Here is a 24940-nt window from a genome sequence, read left to right as displayed (position 1 = left end):
AGATATTCTCAGTTAGCACTATCGCATCTTTCTCACATGTCTACCAGCAGGAGCAAATTTATTCCCAATGATCAGATAACAGCTTTCTGCTATTTGGTCTTCATTTCCTGTTCTATGCATGTTCTGGTTACATGGTACAATATCAATTCTGGGACCCATAGATCCACACCAAAAGAGGATATGAAAGAGACCTCATTCAGTCCACAACGCAAGAAGAAGAGGGCTATTGAAACTGAATGCCTTTTTCCCAATTTCATTAATTTTTCTGCACTACAAAATGAAGCTGGCTTGGAAGCCTTGTTCAATATATTATAGTCCTGTGAAACTTCGTAAAGATGAACATTCATTTTCAAACTGTACAAAATTGGATGCAAAGTAGGCCATATTCTATTTTATCCTTAAACTGTCACTGTTGTTTCAACAACTGCATTAATCACTAATGTGCTAAATTTTGTGATATATTTTAACAGTAATCTGATTCTATCTCCACTTATGAGCCACTTCTCCCTCCATCCCCGTGTACCTGACATTTAGTTTTAAAAAGTGCAAAAAAAGACAGACTTCCAGCTAAGGGATCTGATTGCTTTCCACAAAGCTGGATTCACTGCCACACAGCTCAGTACAGCTGAATAATATCCTCCATTGTGCTTCTTCTGAGGCTGTGCTACATAGAAACAGGAAAGCAGGAATCCCTCCTGTCTGTGTGTGCTGTCTATGGGAGACATCATAGCAGTTAGTGTCCACCCTCTAGTTCAGAGACAACTGAACATTTAAGAGAAAGTCTGCAGGGGGAAAAAACTGGTGAAAAAGGCAAGATATAAGTAAAATAATGGCCCCACTATGCCACAAACCCCTGGAAGGGGCGTGACTAAGCAACTACCTTGGTGTTCACTGGAGCCTCTGATGGTGAGGACAAGCTTGTGCAGCGGGTAACTGCCAGGTACCACTCCAGGGCAGTGTCTGACTGTGACAGCTTATCCTTCTGAGGGACACAAGTGACAGGTGCGAGCAAGTACGGATAGGCACGGCTGGCACTCTGGCAGGCAGGCATGGCTGGCACGCACGGCTGGCACTCTAGGCAAGCAGGCGGGCACGGATGGCACTCTAGGCAGGCAGGCATGGCTGACACTCTAGGCAGGCAGGCGGGCAAAGCTGGCAGGCAGGCGGGCACAACTAGCGGGACTGGAACTGGTTCGGGTAGGACAGGAACATAGGCAGGTACGAGTAGGGAACAGATAGGAACCAGTTCAGACTGGAGGGACAGGAACTGTTAGGAACCAGTTCAGACTGGAGGGACAGGAACTGTTTCATGAGACACGGAAACACAAGCTGGAATGAGTAGGATAAGGGAGCAGGTAGGAACCAGTACAGAATGAAGGGACAAGGACACACAGGGCACGGAGTGGGAGCAGAGCAAAAGCGCACAATGTGGAGAGCAGGACAGAGCCACAGGAGGCGAGGCGGGAGAAGAGCAGAAGCGCAGGAGGCAAAGAAGAGCAGAACCACAGGAGGCAGAGTAGAGCAGAACCACAGGAGGCAGAGCAGAGCAGAACCACAGGAGGCAGAGCAGAGCAGAACCGCAGGAGGTGGAGCAAAGCGCAGAACTGCAGGAGACGGAGCAGAGCAAAACCACAGGAGGCGAAGCTGAGCAGAACCGCAGGAGGTGGAGCGAAGAGCAGAACTGCAGGAGGTGGAGCAAAGAGCAGAACTGCAGGAGGCCGAGCAAAGAGTAGAAGGAGTGAACACAAGGAAACACAGCAGAATAGGAAAGGCTAAAGACAGGGATACAAATGGACACAGGTATAGGACTAAGTTCAGACAGGGTCAAGAACGGGACAAAGCACAGAAACAAGGATTCAGACCAGGGTACGAAGCCCCCCTGGGTAACTGAAACAATAGACACACAACACAGGTATAGGCCAGGGTACGAAGCCCCCCCTGGGTGGCTGACACGAGAAATAAAGCATGACAAGACCTGGCTACTCAGCAGCAAGGCACTGAGTAAATACATTGCTCAGGCATCCCCCTAGGGGTGGGAGTGCCTTAAGTACCTGATGCCTCTTGGCAATTGGCAGGGGACACCTTAGGAAGGTGCACACAGTCACTATAAGAAGCAGGAAGTGCCGGTCCGTCGCCTTAAGCATACAGCCAGAAAGTATGCAGCAAGTAAGGACATGAGGCCTAGAGCATGGAGCCAGCAGAGGACAGAACTCACAGCATGGCCCAGAGTGGTGAGTAAGAGGGGAGATGGGAAGCCATGCAGTGATGCCGGCAGGGATGTAGACATAAAAACTACACATGATAACCTTAACCTATATGTTTTTGGTTGTTTCTTTGATCAAAAATGTCATCAAGTGCTAAAATCCGTTTTGGACAAAAAAAGACAGTCTTCCAGCAAAGGGATCTGATTGCTTCCCACAGAGCTGGATTCACTGCCACACAGCTCAGTACAGCTGAATAATGTCCTCCATGGTGCTTCTTCTGAAGATGTGCTACATAGAAGCAGGGATCCCTCATGTCTGTGTGTGCTGTGTATGGGAGATATCATAGCAGGCATTGTCCACCCTCTAGCTCAGAGACAACTGAACATTTAAGAGAGACCCTGCAGGGGGGGAACTGATAAAAAATTGTAAGATATAAGTAAAATAATGGCCAAAAATAGCATTACTCCTCGCACACAGGTTGTTCTCATTTTTTTGTCAGGGCACAGGTATGGTACCCTGAAAACCAAAATATTGCTATGGATCGTAGACCTCAAAAAATACACATGATATACTTAACCTATATGTTTTTGGTTGTTTCTTTGATCAAAAATGTCATCAAGTAAATTCATGAATAGATGGTAGGTCATTCTGCTTTCCAGAATCCCAGAGTGTCTATCAGCCATATCCTCCTTCTTCTCCTCCGCTCACTTCCTCAAGCTCAATGTGGACAAATCTGAACTCATCATCTTTCCTCCATCTCATAGATCTTCCTTTCCTGATCTATCTATCTCAATTAAACGACATCACGCTTTCCCGTGTACCGGAGGTCCGCTGCCTTGGAGTAACCCTTGACTCTGCCCTGTCCTTCACACCGCACATCCAGGCTCTTTCCACCTACTGTCGCCTCCAGCTCAAAAGTATCTCCAGAATCCGTCCTTTCCTCAACTGTCAATCTACTAAAATGCTTGTTCATGCTCTCATCATCTCCCACCTCCACTACTGCAACATCCTTTCCTGTGGTCTCCCTGCTAACACCCTTGCACCTTTCCAGTCCATCCTTAACTCTGCTACCCGACTAATTCATCTCTCTCCTTGCTACTTCTCCGCTTCCCCCCTCTGTAAATCTCTTCACTGGCTCCCATTCCCTCAGCGTATCCAGTTCAGATTACTAATACTGACCTACAAAGCCATCCACAACCTGTCTCCTCCATATATCTCTGAACTAATCTCCTGATATCTTCCCTCGCTCCTCACCCAACTGTCTCCAAGACTTCTCCCGAATATCCCCCATCCTCTGGAATTCTGTGCCCCAACACATCCGATTATCCACCACCCTCGGATGCTTCAAAAGAAACCTGAAAAACCATCTCTTCAGGAAAGCCTACAGCCTTCATTGACCCCACTACCTCCTCACCACTAGTGGAGCTACCGCCTCACCAACACCGGAGCTCCTGCAACTCTCGACCTACTGTCTCCTTCCCCACCATCCTGTAGAACGGAAGCCCACAAGGGCAGGGTCCTCGCCCCTCTGTATCAGTCTGTCATTGTTAGTTTGCTTACTGTAAGTGTTATCTGTAATTTGTATGTAACCACTTCTCATGTACAGCACCATGGAATCAACGGTGCTATATAAATAAATATAATAATGCCACATAAGGACAGTGAACTTGGATTTACCGGGAAAAATGTTCTAAATGTTTTAACTTTTATGGGCAGTCATGTGATACCCGGAACTGTAAATCTCATCTTATCAAATATGAAGTTTTTCTGGCCAAATGGAATGATATGGTTGTCCCATGTGTACTGTGAACCTCTTTATACATTCTGTGACCAATAGAAGAAAAAAATTGTAGGGATTCCGCTGAAAATAAGTCACGTAAACATGTACAATCCACAGTTCAGAGTTTTACATAGAAGACCCGTCGGTCACATTATCAATTACACAAGGTTGGGTTTTTTTTCAGAATATGCAGTTGTTGAAAATAAAAACCAATGACCGGGAGCCTTAATTCACTCAGAAACATGAACGTTTGGAACATAACACCCAAGAGAACATGATTCGTTTTGAAATGCTCCTCAGATCCAGACCCAAAAAATGTAATTCTAGATGGTGGTGATAACACTCTAAATAAAACAATGTTTAAGAATCCCACATGTAAGTTTAGTGGAAAAATATGCTGATAATAACCCAATTAGGGCAAGTTCTTAAGTAGATTTCTGTACCAAGTCTGTGGCAAAATTAGCCATTACAAACAAAATCTAATTTGGAAAATGTAAACCCTCTAATCTGTTTAAGACATTTGAAGACCTGTCTTAGATTATTGCCATTCAGAAATAAAACCAGATCGTTTATAGTAATAAATGAGTGTTCCCAACCAGAATACTGTAATGGCCTTTGTTATGTCTAAATGGAATGTGAAACAAGGCATTTATTTCTGCACAATTCTAAATATGCTTTGATATTACCACATTATTATTCTCCAGAATATCATTAGGTTGTGTGTATATAGTTTTTATGTTCCCAGAAGCACATGGTTTATGCAAACATCAATGCTGTTTGGATTTGAGTTTGTTCCTCTCCATAGTGAAAATACTCACAGTACATACAGTACAATAATACAACAAGTACAAGATGTAGTCTATCCAGACATTTAGTGAGGGATTGCCAAAGCTGGATTAAAAAAGAAGTCTATCAGCACGAAATGACTGTTCAAACCTAGCACAGGCTCTCAGTTCACCCATGGCATGGCCAAGCAGTTCAGTGCACCTTTCCACCTGCTTGTTTTCAATCTATCTCTACCACCCTCTTCCTTAAAGGGTTTATCCAGGATTAATTTAGTTTTTTGGTAAATAGTAAAAAATAACATGTAGTTAACTGCTAAGTAGTTAGCAACTACTTGCCTACTTGTTCCATCCGGTGCCGTCTCAGAGCATTCTCTGACCTCTCCTGCCAGAGATTCAGAAGCTCCACGTCAACAGAGCAGCTGCTCTTCTTCTTCAGGGCTGCTCTGTTGACGGAGTGTGAATGCCGACATGCTGATTGATAGCCAGGTTATTGCAGTTATAACAATCAGCATGACACAGGCAGCCATACACCGTCAACAGAGCAGAGCGGAAAATAATCTGCTCCTCTGTCGACGTGACGCCAGTGTAAGCCACAGAAGCAGTCTGTGATCACTCTGTGTTGGCAGAAGTTGGTGCTGGGCACAACAGGCAGGTAGTTAGCAACTACCTACTTGTTAGTTCTTAGGCCCAAAGTAAAAAATGAATATAGTCCTGGATAACTCCTTTAATGACAGCTCTGGCTTTACAGATGCCAGAAAAAGGCAGAGATAAATGGAAAACAAGCAGGTGGGAAGGTGCAGTGAATTGTTCGACCATGCCATGGGTGTCCCGATCACGTGTGCTTGGTTTAACAGTCATTTTGTGCGGACAATGTCTTTCTAAAAGGCACTTGTGATCAGATTCATGCTGCCCCAACCACGGGCATCATGAAAACTTGTAGATACTGACTGTGCAATTCTAGCCAGGCATGTTTTATTCTGAACCTCTCCTGTGTTTCAGAGGAAACATACTTTGAACGGCCAATCGGGGACTATCAGCTTACAAGTCCGACGCAGGTCCTTGGCCGGCTTCTTCCTGCCTGCTTGGGCTTGTTAGCTGACACATGTAGTCCCCAACTGGCTTTTCTTTCTATGTTTTCTTTGCAAAATACCTGGCTACAATTGTGCAGCCAATATCTGATTCATGCTGCTCATGGTTCAAGAAGCATAAATCTGGTGACCGATTCCCTTTAAAAGATAAAGGTTTTGTTCATTTTGTTAGGAACAGCACCACTCGTATCCATGAATTGCACATGTTTTTTTATCTCAGACTTAATCCATTGAAAAGGGGATAAGCTGAAATAATGGACAGAGTTTATGGACAAACGTTCCACTGTTAAAAAATGCAAACCAACATCAGACACTAATGGATACAACTTTTGGTCAAGGGCATGATTTGGTTAAAGTCTTGGCTCATAAGTGCCAAAAGCAGTCAATGCCACAGAGATGTGGTGGTGGTGATTGCTCTTAGCCAATCGGGCAGGAAAGTGCTAGTATTATTATATATGTTTTGGAGTTTTGAACCGCGCCCCTAAACAGTACCCAAAGGCCATCACATCTTCACTACCATCGTTTGTGCGACCATTTGGTGGTCTAGACCATTTTGGCCATGAGGCACTGAAATTAGCATTTTAACATTACCCCTCCTGAACTCGAGTTTGAGAAAGGCTTCATTGCATTGAAACTCAATATGACATGCATGTTTTTTTTCCCAAAGGCCTGTCACCTTGGCTAAGGTTTCTAAACTATAGGCCTAACCTCACGTATCAGTGATCACAATGAAAGTTAATATAGCGTTAGATCTGTCTAGCTTGATAACGCCATTTAGCGAATTTTGGGGACCAAAAAGTCCAGATATGATTGAAATCCTAATTGATTTTTTTTCTGCTTGGACTTGTGGACTTGTAATGTCATTTCTTTCTAAATACTTTCACAAATGACTCTATTAGGTTCTATTGTCAGAGACACTTAGAGTCCCCCTTTATGCAGCCTAATTATATTCATAGAATGTTACAATGATGATAATCACTACTCTTATTTTAGGACGCTGGTGAAATGGTTCGTTCATTTGTTGGTGGCTTGGAACTGATTGTGAACTTGTTGAAGTCTGAAAATAAAGAAGTGCTGGCGAGTGTTTGCGCGGCCATCACCAACATAGCCAAAGACGAGGAGAATTTGGCAGTCATAACAGATCACGGCGTGGTTCTACTGTTGTCTGCGCTGGCAAACACGGTATGTGTAAAAAGAAAATTAGATCAATCAGTAACGTTCTCTTGAAACCAATTGAAATGTCTCCAAATCTACGTACCGTATATTATAATAGCTGGATCATTGTATCAGGAAGGTACTAGTTAACTATCTGAAATATCCACAAATGTAGAAAATCTCTTAATACAATTTGCTGTAATTAAGCTACATTTGCAATGAAAATAAGGAATCCCAAGAATGACGTGTCCCGGGCACCAATTTTAATACTTGGAAGAGTGATTTTAAATCTTTATGACATTACAGCTCATAAAATATAAAAAATACCGTATATTCTAAAGAATTGCTGATAAATCAGAAATTTTTTATTCTGTTACCTCTCCAAAACACATTTTTTTTTCCATGAATGTAGTGCAGTGTTATGGCTGAGCAACTTATAGCCAGAGGTATACAAATAAGACATTACTTAATAATTACAACAGTGAACGTAGCCATGATTTATGTCTTATTTGTGTTGTAGAGAAATACTCAAACTTTGTCCTTCACTACCCAAAACTACTTATCAGAAAGTCCTATTTATGAAGAACCACCTCTCCATCATGGCCCTGATCAATCAATATAGGGTTAAAACTTAATCTTGGAGCTAATGTCAATATATAGACATTAATAAAAGGATTCTTCACACAGTAATAAAAGCAAATGTTAAGGGTTCACCTGGGGAGACGAGCTGGATTCTCTAAGTCAGGTTGAGCAACATGGAACAAAGACTGTAGAGCAGCTGGACCTGACTTACTGTACAGCACATGGATGAGTGAGGACCAGGCAGCAGGGTATGTGGGATGAAAGGCAAACATGCAGAGTAGAAAACAGAACTAGGAGTTTGGATATACAGGGTGGGCCATTTATATGTATACATCTAAATAAAATGGGAATGGTTGGTGATATCAACTTCCTGTTTGTGGCACATTAGTATATGGGGGGGGGGACTTTTCAAGATGGCTGGTCACCATGGCGGCCATTTTGAAGTGGGCCATTTTGGGTCCAACTTTATTTTTTTCAATGGGAAGAGGGTCATTTGACACATCAAACTTATTGAGAATTTCACAAGAAAAACAATTGTGTGCTTGCTTTTAACGTAACTATTCTTTCATGAGTTATTTACAAGTTTATGACCACTTATAAAATGTGTTCAAAGTGCTGCCCATTGTGTTGGATTGTCAATGCAACCCTCTTCTCTCACTCTTGACACACTGATAGCAACACCACAGAAGAAATGCTAGCACAGGCTTCCAGTATCTGTTGTTTCAGATGCTGCACATCTCGTATCTTCACAGCATAGACCACCACATTCTGGGTGTCAGGTCCGAGCATTCCTACATGAACAGTTTCCTGGAAAGTGGATTGGTCGTCGTGGGCCAGTTGAATGACCACCAAGGTCTCTTGATCTGACCTCCTTAGACTTTTATCTTTGGGGTCATCTGAAGGTAATTGTCTATGCTGTGAAGATACTTAGGTGTAGCCATATAAATGGCCCACCCTGTACACAGAAACTACAGATAGATCGTCAATCCGGGTCACGCAGAAGATGAATGGTCAATGGCAGAGTTGTAGGCTATCAGCAGACAGATGGTTAATGGCAGGGATATATGCAATGAACAAACAAATAGTTAACCATAAGGCTGCAGTGATGAACAGAAAAACGAGATACTTGATAGCAGAGAAGATAACTCACTGTTGCAGTAGAATTGTAGTGTGAACAACACCAATAATAACAGAGACAAGTTTGTTTTTCCTTACAGCAAGCAAACACTAAACTGTAGGTCTGAGCTAGGAAGTAAATGCCGATCACTGAATAATAAGTAAGAGTTTTCTGAAGAGATAAAAATACCAGGTGAGGAAAATGGATGGTGAGTCAGTCTCCAGAAATACATGTGTTAACTAAACGCAAAGCTTACTACTCAGACAGCACACAGCTGTCTGAGTCTGCCTTGAAAGGCTTTGGAAGGCTTTGGATGATGATGTTAAAGGTAACTGCTGAGTAACAGCAGAAACCTGGTGTGGACTTACACAAAGGGAACTGTCCCCAATAGAAAGAACCAAGAGCGAATTCTTGAGCCAGTATACTGTGGTGAACAGTTTTCAGATCTCTTACTTCTTCATGATTTGTGTTAATAAAACTTGTCTTTCTTATTCCAGTCGTTACTTTGAGCTGAAGCAGGAAAGTAATGACTGGAGTAGGAGGGACTAACAAATATTGAGAGGTGAGAAATGTGAATACTGCCCCCAACTTCCTTTAATTACTTTGTGAAAAGTCATATTAAAGAAGCAATCCTCCTCCCATGAAAGTTTTTATCCTCTTAATATATTGTAATCATCATATTAAACAGCACTGTGTACTGACAATTGCTCATTTTGCCTTTCTACCCTGTTAATTATTCTCTTTTCTGTGCTCTTGTCCCAGGATTTATCATTTCACTCTTCAGCTCCTGACCCAGCTGCTCCCTCTTCCCCATCAGGGACTTTTTCAGTGACTCATGACTCATACAGGGAAAAGTGACTTCCTGTATCGACATAGAGCATAGAAGGATACAGTTAGTCTGTTTTTAATCACGCTATGTCATAGACCAAAGGGAAAAGAGAAGAATTAGTTGGGTAGAAAGGTAAAATGAGCAATAGTAAGTGCACAGTGCTATATACAGGTGAATCTAGAAGTTTACATACACTATATAAAAAGACACGTCTGCATGTTTTTTCTCAATATCTGACATGAAATCAGAAACCTTTCTTGTTTTAGGTCAATTAGGATTACCATGATTATTAATATTTGCAAAATGCGAGAATAATGAGAGAGAGAATGTTTTAAGGCATTTTTATTACTTACTGCAAAGTCAAAATTTTACATACATTTCATTAGTATTTGGTACCATTGCCCTTAAACTGAATTGGGTCAAACGTTTGGGATATCCTTCCACAAGCTTCTCACAATAGTTGGTCGCAATTTGGGCCCATTCCTCCTGACAAAACTGGTGTAACTGATCCAGGTTTGTAGGTCGCCTTTTTGCACTGGTCTTTTCAGCTTTGCCCATACATTTTTAATAGGATTGAGATCATGGCTTTGTGATGGCCACTCCAAAACATTGACTTTGTTATCCTTAAGCCACTTTGTTACCATTTTCTCAGTATGCTTCGGGTCATTGTTCATTTGGAAGACCCACTTCCGCCCAAGCTTTAACTTCCTGGCTGATGTCTTGAGATGTTTCTTCAGTATTGCCACATAATCTTCTTTTCTCATGATGCCATCTATTTTGTGAAGTTCCCCAGTCCCTCTTGCAGCAATAAAACCCCACAACATGATGCTGCCACCTCCGTGTTTCACAGTTGGGATGGTGTTCTTAGGCTTCCAAGCTTTTCCCTTTTTCCTCCAAACGTAACAATGGTAATTTTGCCCAAAAAGTTCAATTTTAGTTTCATCAGACCACAGGACGTCTCCAAAAATTAAGGTCTTTAATCCTGTGTGTATTTGCAAACATTAATCTGTCTTTTTTATGTTTATTTTGGCGTAATGGCTTCTTCCTGGCAGAGTGGCCTTTCAGCCCATATTGATACAGTAGTCATTTCACTGTGGTTAATGACACAATTTTACCAGCTTCCGCCATCATCTTCACAAGTTTTTTGTTTTTGTCTTTGGGTTGATATGTTCATGTCGGACCAAAGCACATTCATCTCTGGGACACAGAACCCATCTCCTTCCTCAGCAGAATTATGGCTGGACATTGCCATCTTTTTTGTACTTGCATATAAATGTTTGTACAGATGTGCAAGGCACCTTCAGGTATCGTGAAATTGTACCCAAGGATGAGCCAGACTTGTGCAAGTCCACAATTCTCTTCCTGATTTCTTGGCTGAATTCTCTTCCTGATTTCTTGGCTGATGCCTTAAACATTCTCTCTCATTATTCTGGCATTTGGCAAGTATTTATAATTATGGTAATCTCAATTAACTGAAAATGGGAAAGGTTTATTTTGCTTTCATGTCAGATGTTGAGAAAAACATGCATATGTGCCTTTTTATATAGTGTATGTAAATGTTTAACTTAGTAGGATGTCTGCTAGTTCAGAGTCTCATTGTTTTCTATTCTATACTATATAGTATATTAGGATTATTTTTAATAATTAAAAAATGCCGTTCCTGTATATGAATTTTTGGAAACTTGCTATGGAAAATCTATTTCCTCCCACTTCCATTCAATTATTAACCATTTCATTGTGTCTAATACACCAGTCATTTCTGATTTGGTACACCATTGTCATTTTTGGCACATTACAATTCACAAATAAATTCCTAAAATGTCCTGAGTTTATATCATATTTTAGTAGGCTGTTACGTAATATGAAAAGTTAATATGCAAGTCTATAATTGAAAAAGGATCTGCTTGTAAGACGGCGGCCACAAGCTGCTAGCCCTGTGTCTCTCTCCTATCACTCCCATGACACCTGGCTGTTAACATTTTTTTAGCAAGTCGATGTCTCCCTCTCTGTGCGGAAAAGCAGCACGCTGCAAACAGCAATAAAACCTAAGATAACGTTTCACTCATAAGATTTTGATGGCACCTAAGCCTTTGACAACCTCTTTCTTGGAAAGCCAATAACGTGAATACCTTCTTTACCACAGCTTGAAAACCTTTCCATATTTTTTACACATTATCCTACTCCAACAAGGGACCTTTTAAGAAAATTATGGCTTTTGAACGGGAAACTTAAAAAATGGCTTGTATAGTTTCAAACCTTGCAAACAAAAAAAATACATTATCTTCTTTGTTTTCTTTAGACGGATGATAAATTGCGGCGCCACTTGGCCGACGCCATCTCACAGTGCTGTACGTGGGGGCATAATAGGGTGGCATTCGGAGAGGCTAACGCTGTGGCTCCTCTGGTACGGTACCTGAAATCAAGCGACCCTGCTGTGCACCATGCTACTGCTCAAGCTCTGTATCAGCTCTCCGAGGACGCTAACAACTGCATAACAATGCATGAGAATGGAGTTGTTAAAGTAAGTGACACTCAACAGATTACAGCAGATGTAATATCCGGATAATTATTCTTACTACACATCTTATTATAATGATCATGTTACATATATCGGGCTCAGACGTGAGGGTGGATACTTTACGCTCAAGGTCCGGGTGGGTGCACGGGTCACTGGGGTCAGCGCAGCAGACGGGTGTAGCACGTGGAAACAAAAAGCAGGAGCCACTAGAAGCCACTGGCGGACATACAGGCAAACTAAAAGTTTCAATAAAGTCCAGGAAACCACAGAAAAACTGTAAACCGCAGGCAAGCAAGAAACATCCAGGAGACAGCAGGCAAGCAGGTGGGATGCTGGAAACCGCTGGCAGGTGGGAGACGTCCAGGAGACTATAGTTAGGCAGGCTCAATGCTGGAAAACGCTGACAGGCGGGAGACATCCAGGAGACCACAAGCACACAGGTGGGATGCTAGAAAATGCTGGCAAGCGGGGAATGTCAATGTCTTAGAAGTAACTTAAGAGTAACAATGGAAGCTACACACAGCCCGGAAGACATCCTGAAAACCGCAAATGGGCATGTAGAAGAGGTCCTAGAAGACTAGGGACAGCTAGCAGACAGAACTCCAGAGAAACTAGAAAGTTAGAATACCTTGGAAGCTGCAGAAAGGAAGACGTCCTGGAAACTGCAGGCAGGTTGCAATACTAAAACCCACAGACAAGTAGGTGAGGTCCTCCACTTGAAGGAAGCAAGGTTACTGGGAACCCCAGACAAGCAGGTGAGCAGGGCTACTGGAAATTGCAGACAAGTAGGTTAGGTCCTCTACTAACCGGTAACAAGATACCACAAAATACAGCAAAGCAGGTTACTGGAAACAATACCAAGATACAGGTGTGAGTCTTGGGAGGCCTTATATAGGCCCATGGAATACAACTCATGGGAGCACGCTGGCTACTTGCAAAGGCCGACGTGGAGCACAAGAAAATCAAACGGACCGGGGCACGTGCTTAACAGGTCAGCCAGCTATAATTGGAAAACTCTGTTTACATCCTCATTTATTCATAATTCTCCAGTGTTTTTGACTGCAAAAAATTGAGTAACCTGCAGTGCAAAATCCAAATAAGAAAGAAACTGGTGGCACTCCGCATCTGTCAAATACATTTTCTTTGTGGCATCACTCTATTATTCCCCCTGATAATTTATGAATAAATTACAGCTTGATGTTACAAGTTGGGGTGAGTGTCCCTCTGCCATGGTCTGATACTGTCCAATCAGTGATGGCAGTGCCAGACAATGCAGTAACACACCCCTTTGACAAGGGGAAAGAGTAACACCCAGTTGTTAATTTATTCATACATTTCCTGGAGGAAGTGACACAGTACAGAATTGTTATTTCATGGGTTCATAATTACTAAAACTGACGTGCCAGGAAAGTTGATTGGGTCCTTTTTAAAGGTTTTTTTTCTGACAGTATATTACTGCCATCGCTGTTTAATGGGATTAGTAGGGCACAGCTTTCTGGAATGGTGGTACTGTACTCACCCCATTAACTTGTATAGGGCAGGAGTTTCTTTTTTTATAGCAGCACCGAACAAATAAAGTTCATAAACCCATTTATTTTAGGAATCATATGCTTCCCAATGTTTGATAAGTTACTGCCTATCCTAACTACGTACTATAATTTCATGTTGTCCGAACGCTTCTTTAGTTAATATTTTCATGCTCAAATCAGGTTTCCTTTATTGTGATGTGAACCCAGATATTTTATAAAGATGTGAACCTCAGTTCCTATAGAAATATATCCTCTTCCCCTTAAAAGATGGCCCCATGTTCCCGTCATGTATCCTCCTTCTGATGATCTGGCAAATGAGTCTCTATCTATAAACCCCACATTCTTCTCATCAAAGACCCTCTTCATGGATCGAATTCAGTGCTTCGTTATTTCCTGGTCGCGCACATATTATTTTCCTGTTCCTTTTAATATTAATATTTGTTTTTATTGGAAGTACAGTCTTATGAAAAAGGGACAGCTTAATTGCATAACATAAAAGCCCTATTCAGTAGTAAGGGCGCAGATGTAGAATAGGCCATTTACCAGATGCTGAAGAAGCAGCAGAAAAAAACATCCACTGAACCAGAAATGAGAAAGAATTTGTGTCTTGTCTTCCAGAAACGGAGTAATTGCACCCAATTAAGTAGCTGCAATTTATGTTTTTTTTTTTACTATTGCTGAAGTTGATGACGTCCTCAGCAGAGTGGCAAAGACGGCACAGATTAAGGTGATGCCTGTCACTTGATAATAATTAGTTAGTCTTTACTCTGCCAAAAACAAGCTCAATGGCAAATCCATCATCTCCAGAAAAACATGGAAATCCAACTTTTCACGCCGCCGGAGTCTACAACTGCATCAATCATATCACTCCAAGAAAGGGTTCAAAAAGACGGGTGAACACATTAGACTCCATCAGTCGTTACTTATTTTAGGAAACGGGCTGCTGAACATTGAAAAAACATTTAAAGTTGGCTTAAAAGGGTCATCAAGTGCCGAAATCCTCTGGAAAGCTGCCTGAAATGGCAAACCGATGCATCTACGCACATTGTCGTCGACCAACCACACCAACCGAAAACATGAACAGCCAAAGAGTGTATCACAAGCAGAAAGTCAATTAAAAAATGCCTTTATTAGGTAGAAATGGCAATGAATAAAATAATTAATAAAATATGTACGCGTATTGAGACAGGGTTACAAATATATATAATAAAAAACTATATCAGATATAAAATGGTGAACCCCAATATATTCTTTTCAGGCTATATTCCCTATTCGTGCATCACAAATATAAAAAAAAATAAAAAAAATTAAATTAAAAAAATATTAATAAGGTGAACAAAATCAGTGTTAATAGGTAAAAAGTATATATAATGTGCAATATTAGTAAATCAATCGCTCTATTCAAAATTGTACACTATTAATTGAAAATGTCCCAAAAAGTAATCTGCATAGTGTACGGGCTTAAACAAAAGTATAAGACCATAAGATTTCATCATACGGACACAGCAACATTGCTATTCAAAAATAAAGTGCAAGGTGCAAACAGCCAGAGGGAAATAGCGCTGAAAATATCTGTAATATACCTTTATTTTGCACCTTTGCACCTTGCACTTTATTTTTGAATAGCAATGTTGCTGTGTCCGTATGATGAAATCTTATGGTCTTATACTTGTTTGTTTAAGCCCTTACACTATGCAGGTTATTTTTTGGGACATTTTCAATTAATAGTGTACAATTTTGAATAGAGTGATTGATTTACTAATATTGCACATTATATATACTTTTTACCTATTAACACTGATTTTGTTCACTTTATTAATATTTTTTTTAATTATTTTTTTTTTATATTTTGATATTTGCGATGCCCGAATAAGGAATATAGCCTGAAAAGAATATATTGGGGTTCACCATTTTATATCTGATATAGTTTTTTATTATATATATTTGTAACCCTGTCTCAATACGCGTACATATTTTATTAATTATTTTATTAATTGACATTTCTACCTAATGAAGGCATTTTTTAATTGACTTTCTGCTTGGGATACACTCTTTGGCTGTTCATGTTTTCGGTTGGTGTGGTTGGTCGCTCACCCTAGTGTTTAATCACTGCTTTTCACTGTACACCGCGACTACTATAATTTATATATATATATATATATCAAAAACATTTTTTTATTGTTCGTGGCGTGTCTGTGTTTTAACGCACATTGTCGTCGTCACGCTGTTTGGATTGAGGGTTACCTTCATGTGGCAGCAGATTATTTTATAAAGCGAGAAAAGTTTTTCTAAGGCTTTGGTTTTTTTCTTGGAGGTCAGGGAGGCTTAGAATTCAAGTGACTGGAGTTAATATTTTTTTTACAAAACCTGGAGTAAGGCTATCACATTACTTGACTTTTTGGCTATACAACAAGTGCTTCTTTATGGCCTGTGTGATCTCATCTTGGAGGAAAGATTCGGCAAGGGAGACTGGCTTATCGTTTGCCTAACTGCGCAAACCCAGTGAGTCCAGTACCGCTTGAATTCCCTACGGTTCACTTCGCAAACATCATGGTCAAGGATGATGTTTAGGCTTGACCTTGCCTTGTTTCTAGAATCGGTTGCTCCTTTGTATCCTCTTTTACGGGCACCGAACCATTCCGCATTGTTCATTTAGCTATTATTTCTTTCAATGGATCATTTTGTAAAAAAAAAAATCTTTTTGAAATCAAAAAAATTGAGATTGAAAAATTTAAAACTGTTTAAACAAACAAAGTTAAGTATATGCAGCTCAATTTAATGGAAAAGATTGCTACTTGACGAGGTCTGCCAGTTCGACGGCGAGCCAGAAAAGAGGAATCTGGCACTGTCCTCGGTTAGCAACTCCATCTTTCATCTGTATTTCTCTTCTGTATTTATCTTGCTTCAAGAAAATTCCGAGAATGTCTTTTCCTTCCGACTTGGCTCTTGCCGAAAACCACAGAAATACTCCGAGCAACGTCTTGCAATTGTTCAGCCCTGTGTACAGTACATGTCCCGGGCTCTGCTAAATAACAAATGTATATTTAATTTGACAGCAATAAAATAATAGATAAAGCGCTACTTAAGACTCGTTCTTGTATACCATAAAATCACGGTAAACCTCCGACTTTACATATATGTTTTCTTTTTGCTCTGTTTTAAATCGACATACTCTGGGTGACCTCACTCTCGGGCTCGGAGCCAGATGATTTTCAGTTTTTCTTATGTTAATAAAAACATTATCATAGCCTTTAGCATTGCAATATCTCAATATCTGGCTAAATACGGGAGCCAGAAGTGGATTTTGACAGAGAAACTTTAATTCTGCCTTTATTGAAAATATTCCTTTTTTATGTATATGACATGTAAATAACTATATATGAGTAATATATACAGATTGCCTTTATATTTCAGACAGGATTTCTCGGTTAGAGGTCAGACACATGTAATTCTGCCTGTACTTATCTGTGAAATAGAAAGCATCTGGAACTTAGAAATGTAGTGTAGTTCACCCGTTATCCTCAGTGGTGGTTCCACCCTATTTCTGTGCTCATGATGTTCCTGTCTCCAGCACTATGAAAGCCTTTGTGCTTGGTAGCTTCACTTTATCTTCTACTTTTTTATTGTCAGTCATTGGGATAAAGGTCATATAAGGAAAATGAGGTCCATAGCCCTATCTTAGATTCTTCTTTTTACATTACATCACTTCCTTTCCTTTAGTCAATTTAATCTTAAAAGGGTTGTCTATTTTTACCTATTTTTTTGCCCGGAGGTGTAGTGATATATAAAACGATCTGAGATTTACGCACCCTGCCCAGATAAAGTGCACACTCCCCATTTATGCCCTGGTCTCTGCTGATTGACTGCAGTGGCCATGTCACATCAGCAGTGGTCATGTCACATCACAGAGTTTAGCAGCTCTACTTTGGATGAGTTCAGTGATTGACTGCAGCACTATCGAAAATTACTTAACCGATGTAGCCCATTACCAGAGACCAGAGCCAGCATAAAGTCAGTGCTGGACCCAGGTAGGGTACCGTAAGTAAATCTAGTCAAGTTTTACTAGCCTGAGGGTAAAAGATAGGTGAAATGGGATAGCTGATACTCTGCCAATGATCCACTGCAGTGTTCACATTGCGTCGAGGCTGAAGAAACACTGTTCACATTTTGTTCGATTTGAAGGAACACTTTTTTTACACTTGGACAAACTGGGCATATAACCCAACCCCACTTCGGCTCTTTTTGCACATGGTTCCAATCCCTTCCTGGCTGCTGCTCTCCTCTTCCTGGCCAATGCTGTCCTTCTCCTGACACGCTGCATTGCTTCTCCTCACAAACAGTTTTCACTTTTTTTTTTCTGCCAGGGCCAAGGTGCCCTGGATTTTAGGAGGGGCCATCCCTTATTGCCCTGAACCTGTACATTTGGTTCCTGTATTGTGTTAGTTCTGTATATTTTAGCATTGACCCAGCTTGTCTCCTGACCTCATCTATCTAAAAAACTCCAACTCTGACCGATTCCTATCTGATAATGATTTCTATCCGCTTCCTTGGTACCATATTTTGGTGACATCAGTCCAACCACATGACAGTCATTGCTGACTTAAACTACTTCATTGGCGAATAAATAGAGAATCCACAGATATAGGGCTGATTCAGGAGTTTAGCAAGGCACGTGGCCCTGGCGTCTTCACCATCAAAAGTAATCCGGGGAGCAGGGATAGCTAAGGTGCCCCTAGGGTTAGGGTCAGGGAAGTCGCCTCTGACCCTGAGTATTGCGACAAGAGTTGTGACACCGACACTTCGTTTCCTTGATATTTGCTGTCTGATGAGAGATAGGAGACCTCCATGTACATTAGATAATGAGCAGAACTCATTGAAATGGACTTGTTCTTTCTTCTGTATCAACCCACAGCAACCAGACATCATCTTTAGATCTTCTTAAACATCAAGCACCTACTGCCTATACCATAAATAGGTAATTACCTAGAAATGATGGATCTGCATCTCTAATCTGTAGAGCCTTGACTAGTTAACAAGGACTACAGTTTGTTCTTACACTTCACAAGTTACTGGATGTCAGTGTCTGCCTTCAATTTATGCCTATATTCAGCAATTCCGAACCCTTAGCTGCCTTTTAGCCATAAGGAAACTATGCAGCTGGGATGAGTGATAACAGATTTCTTTGTGGTTATCAGCCACATTGTCAGTATGAGTAGAAGATCTGCTATATTTTATCGGAGGGGATGGATTTCAGTGGAGCACTTAACATAAAAGAATGTTTACTGCGCCGTTCAGCAGACCTGTCATTGTCAGACACGGGCCAAATATTACCTTTTTGGACAGTCTCAAAACATTCCATTAAATCCCTCAATAGAGAACTATCTGGATTACGTTTTCATCTCCTGACTTGACTTTATGGTTGCCTACTGTGCTAAGTGCCACCTGGGATCTAATCGAATAGATCCTGCCTTTGTGAGAAGACTAACCACTGTCTGCAATTCTGTGCCGTGAGTTGTACTGGAAGATGAAAAGCAACTGTCCAAGTACCAAGTACAAACCAGATCCTCATCGTCTACTATCCTCCTGTTACTTGTAGTAATTATCTTGTTGTCTAATTTGCACCCATTCCAGAATCGTCTATGCTGAGCTATTAAAGAGAAACAAGTCAGGACAATTTTTACTGAAATTACAGATATTGCTGTATAGATCCTTGTACAACAATACAGATGTTTCATTCCTGTTTTTTAGTACTGTACCAGTGTGAAGAAATCAAGCTTTGAATCTGCATAGAAAATGCTGGTGCATTAGGGTCATGTTGAAGTCCTCAGAATGCATTGACACGCCCCAATGCACTTAATTTGCATATGGATTAAAAGCTTGATTTCTCAGTGCAGGCACATCGGATTAATGTAACACCAATATTATTTTTATTATTGTGCTGAGACATACAGTAATACCATTAGTTTCCATAGTGAAATAATCCTGACTGATTTCCTTTAAAAATGTTCCAAAACATACCCTATTTTTATAGAAATATTTATGGAATATTCCAGTATATTATTATAGCCTTTACTGAAATGTGACTCCCCACTGTCAACTGTGCCAACATTGGTGAGCAATATGGCAGGGATTATCATAGCCTCCAATAATAAAGATTTTTTTATAAAGCACCCAAATTGTCTAGAGTGACAGAATTTGCGGTGCCATTTCACTTTTTTCTCAGTATAATTTGTGAACACCACATGTCAGATGCTGAGAGCTATGGTGAAGTTCGGGATGTGTGGGTGGGTTGTGAGAGTCCGTGCCGCAGAGGGTGAGAGTCACTGCCACAGAGGGTGAGAGTCACTGCTACAGAGCGTGAGAGTCACTGCCACAGAGGGTGAGAGTCACTGCTACAGAGCGTGAGAGTCACTGCCACAGAGGGTGACAGGCACTGTCACAGAGAGTGAGAGTCAATTCCACAAAGGGTGAGAGTCATTGCCACAGAGGATGAGAGTCATTGCCACAGAGGATGAGAGTCACTGCCACAGAAGGTGAGCGTCACTGTCAGAGGGTGACAGGCACTTTCACTGAGGTTGAGAGTCATTGCCACAGAGGGTGAGAGTTACTGTCACAGAGGGTGAGAGTTACTGTCACAGAGGGTGAGAGTCATTGCCACAGAGTGAATTCTGGTAGCTTTAGGTTGCTCAGCGTTTGCTATGCTGTATGTAGTGTCTATTATACTAATGGTCTGCACACTTTTTTTTTCTTGTTTTTAGCTTCTTATAGGCATGGTGGGCTCTACAGATGCTGTTCTCCAAGAGGCTGCCGCCGGGTGTATAGCCAATATACGTCGACTTGCTCTGGCCAATGAAAAAGCAAGATATGGCTAACCTAGGACAAATAAACAAATCACTATCTGGATTACACTGGGGCCGTGCTCACCGTGCAGACGGACATTTTGTGGTCTGACACCCAACTGATATCACTGCAGCCTTTTCATCAGTAATGTCACTCAACAATTGTTATAATAGGGATATTGATTCTGCTCAGTGTACAAATTGGCTTTCTGTCCTCAGTTTAGGACGATGCCACTCTATAACAGATTTGGTTGGAAGTCCAGTCTGAAATGTTGACTATGCAAAACATGTAGATATTATTCTGAAATAACCATTAAAAGTCATAAAACTCTGGAAGTCTTACACGTCCTTATGTCAAAAAGTGTTGATTGCTTCACAGCGTGTTCCAAACCTGGATCTTATAAACCTGTCATTGGGCTCTGTCTCATATTCTGAGATCCACAAAAAAATAAAGTAACTATAGATCAGAACTGACGTATGGCGGCATTGAGAAAGTAGAAGTGACCAGCTGGAATGTCCACATCATTCCAATATCGTGTTGTCATGTCTTACAATGTTACCAGCCTCCGGCAGCAACATAACATGTAATTGTGGCAAGATAGCTAATATGAGCAAATATATACTCCTCCTGGTCCATTACATTCCACAAATATGCAGAACAGATCTTTGTTGTGCCTTCTGGACAGACATAGTAAGCCTATATACATATCTAAAATGTAATACCTTATGTGAACGGTTCAGGCTCTTTGGCAGCCACTAACTTACACACAGGAATCCAGTTCTGTTGTCAAACAGTTGTACTGCAGCAGGGTTGGTCCAGTGTGATAACAGGCAGTAACCACAGGAAAGTTCCAAAATAAAAGTCTCTTTAATGTTCAGCGTAGTCACAAAGTAGAAAACAATAGGATATCCTCCGGATCGCAGCCGGGAAACAAGATAGTCTGGGACCGGTTACCGTGGGTGACTGCACCGCCGTGTACGTTGAATTGTGCCAGGCTTTTTGGCTCTGCTTTGGCTCTCTTTTGCTTCACAAGGCTGAGGCTACGGCAGAGCCTTCTTCCTTGCACGCTTGCAAAACCAACTGACACACCCAGCTCTCTGCTGTAGGGTTTGTACAAGGAACCCATGGCCGTAGGCCACATGGAAAACCCGGCCGGGGAGGAAACAGACCTCCCCACTACCTTCCTGTAGTCCGTTTCAAAATTAAAAGCCCATGGCAAGTTTTCCTAAATCTGCCTTGGACAAATAGCTTGCCCAAGACCAACACTCACTTTTATTCTGCATTGCAATCATAGCTATGCCTGTGACTGCAATACACTCCAGCGGCCTCAATACGCTTCTGTGCGCATCTTGGGGGACCCATAGCGACCCTCGCATATGACCTCGGTCACTGCCTCACACAGTATACAGTGTATTAAAAAGTCCACAGCACAAAAACTAAAATAGCTTTCATTCGGCATAAAATAAAACAATTCCCACAGCAGGTACAGGCTCACCTGTTTTCACACTAGCTCCACGCTTAGTCAGCTTCTGGCAGACTAACCATCATAATGGAGGTCTTTCTACATCCACTGAGACAACACTGAGGCAGCTCAGCTGCCTTAAATAGTCCTTCCAAGACCTGGAATGAGAGTATGAGAATGGCCAGTCCCACCCAGCTCTTCTGGCCGCTTCTTAAACCCGGACCCAAAATCCGAGCTCAGAAAAAAAACTCTCAGCGACCTACTGCTGCTGGTACTTTGTCTTCAGGTCCTACATCACCAAAGCTAGCCACCTTGATGACACATACCTCCCATCCAGGAGTTTTCCCTCTGCATTTTTACACTTGCAAGCCTGGCTTTATACTCATGGATGACCACAACCATGAGCATTTTAATTCCATTCACAATTAGTTAAAGTTTGGCAAAGTTTCAAAGACCAGAAAACTGAATTGGCCATCATTTTAGTATTTTACGTTTGTATTGCAGACATATTTTCCACACTCAATCATTAAAAATGAAAGAGTATGGGAGATCATCAAGCTATGAGGACCCCAAAGAGTTTTAAGGGTCATATATGCTGGCTGTTCATCCCTTCGATTTTAATAGTAAAAAGACAGAGGGTGAGAGTTACTGCCACAGAGGGTGAGAGTCATTGCCACAGAGGGTGAGAGTCACTGCCACAAAGGGTGACAGGCATTGTCACAGAGGGTGAGAGTCATTGCCACAGAGGGTGACAGGCAGTGTCACAGAGGTTGGGAGTCACTGCCACAGAGGTGAGAGTCATTGCCACAGAGGGTGAGAGTCACTGCCACAAGGCACTGTCACAGAGGGTGTTTTTTACAAACTGTTAGGCTTCTTTTACCCTTACCGTGGTTTTACATCCCATTTTTGTGGCCCCAATAGATTTCTATGGGGCCGTAAAAACATGCCACAATAATTCCACGGAGCGCCGTACGCCGTATGGCTATGAGAGTTATATTTATGGCCATGAAAAAATATCGAGCAGGCTCGATATTTTTCACAGCTTATGGACACGGCCCCCATTGAAAATCAATGGGGCCGCAAAAACATCGGAAGCTTGTTTTTGTGGTGGACCGTGACTACCGTTTTTGCGTGTTTTTTTCCAATACTTTTGCCATAGTATTGGAAACCCGAAAAACGGTGATCCGCAAGTTTTTTGCGGTCCGATATTGTGGCAGACCGTGAAAATTGTGGCAATAAGGCCCGCAAAAAAAAGGCCCACGATAACGGGCCGCAAAAAACACGGTAAGTGTGAACGAAGCCTTAGGTGGAGAAGGTGGAGAAACAGTTTTATTTTCATAAACAAGAAAAACTGCTGAAAATTAGACAAAAGTCTGATGAAACTTAGATGACACTGCTAAAAATATAGTAGGGCAGCTCGATTGCTCAATGTCGTTAGCATTGCAGCCTTGCAGCATGGAGTCCTGGGTTCAAATCCCACCAAGGACAACATCTGCAAGGAGTTTGTATATTCACTCCGTGTTTGCGTGGGTTTCCTCTGGGCTCTCCGGTTTCCTCCCACATTCCAAAGACATACTGATAGGGGATTTAGATTGTGAGCCTGATTGGGGACAGCGATGATAATGTGTGCAAACTGTAAAGCGCTGCGGAATATGTTAGCGCTATATAAGTTAAAGATTATTATTATTAAAATATGAAGAAACTTCATTGATAGATAGATAGATATGATATAGATAGATAGATAGATAGATAGATAGATAGATAGATAGATAGATAGATAGATAGATAGATAGATAGAACTCCATGCTGATGAATATGCATTATTCTGATTTTCTAGTGGTACCTTAATATCATAATAACATCCTAGAAATAGGATCTTTTATTAATCAATGCACGCAATGAGCAATAACAGAATCATTGTGTAAACTGTAAATATAAGAAGATGGATTTCATATACTGAGATGAAGTATGCAAGTAGTAATTCTGCTCCCATATACTTAATCTCATTAGACCACTTTGCCTTGAGTTACGTTTTAGTTGCTTTTTTACAGTCTCTGCGCTCAGTAATTTTGTGGTAGAAAAGCATGCATAGTGCATATTTACATGATAACATAGCCGGCGAGCTAAAACAGACCATTAAGGCGTTCTTATGGCTGCTTCTATTCATAAAGGAACTATTGTAGTATTATTGCCAGTGGAGGAGCCACAGAAGGTAGAGCAGCACATTATACTCGGAGCCAGATACTTCATTATTGGCCTTTTCATATCTCCGTGAATCATTTAAGGGGTTGCCCGGGCTCAAGTAAATAAAGTTTCATCTACAGCAGTTAAAACTGTTACTAAATATACATTGTTTACTAGTATACCTTGTACAGTTCACATACTAGTATGTACAGTGGCATGTAAAAGTTTGTGCATCCCTGGTCAAAATTTTCCCTTTTGTAATTTTTAAAATTTTTAGAATTATAATTTTATTTTTATTTTTTTGTCTAAAATGCAAAGTAAATTTGTCATCTTTAACTTTAGGCCTTTTAGAGATCATTTCATCTTCAACGTGCTTAAATGTTCTCAGTAACAGTAATTTTGACCAGGGGTGCACAAACTTTTACATGCCACTGTATTGTGCGGTACTGATATACATTGTGCAGTACTGGTGTACTTTGTGCAGTACTAGTATACATTGTGCAGTGCCAGCGTACATTCTGCAGTACTAGTGTACATTGTGCAGTGCCAGCGTACATTGTGCAGTGCCAGCGTACATTGTGCAGTACTAGTATACATTGTGCAGTACTAGTGTACATTGTGCAGTGCCAGCGTACATTGTGCAGTGCCAGCGTACATTGTGCAGTACTAGTATACATTCTGCAGTACTAGTGTACATTGTGCAGTGCCAGCGTACATTGTGCAGTGCCAGCGTACATTGTGCAGTACTAGTATACATTGTGCAGTACTAGTATACATTGTGCAGTGCTAGCGTACATTGTGCAGTACTAGTATACATTGTGCAGTACTAGTGTACATTGTGCAGTGCCAGCGTACATTGTGCAGTAC

The 24940-nt window shown here is 41.3% G+C and overlaps 1 protein-coding gene across 1 annotated transcript in view; it reads left to right on the top strand.

Annotated features, from left to right (window-relative positions):
- The window catches only part of ODAD2 (outer dynein arm docking complex subunit 2), a 164507-nt gene extending 143750 nt beyond the window's left edge, over nt 1–20757 (top strand). The window contains exons 18-20 of the mRNA XM_069729626.1: nt 6851–7039; nt 11840–12061; nt 20346–20757. Of these exons, the coding sequence (XP_069585727.1) occupies nt 6851–7039; nt 11840–12061; nt 20346–20459 (525 nt within the window). The 3' untranslated portion in view covers nt 20460–20757. The remainder of the gene's footprint in view (nt 1–6850; nt 7040–11839; nt 12062–20345) is intronic.
- Nucleotides 20758–24940: the final 4183 nt, after the last annotated feature.

This window comes from Ranitomeya imitator, chromosome 6 (genome assembly GCF_032444005.1).
Source record: "Ranitomeya imitator isolate aRanImi1 chromosome 6, aRanImi1.pri, whole genome shotgun sequence".
Lineage (NCBI taxonomy): Eukaryota > Metazoa > Chordata > Amphibia > Anura > Dendrobatidae > Ranitomeya > Ranitomeya imitator.
The sequence above is the reverse complement of the archived record's forward strand: the minus strand, read 5'-3'. Positions and strand labels throughout refer to the sequence as shown.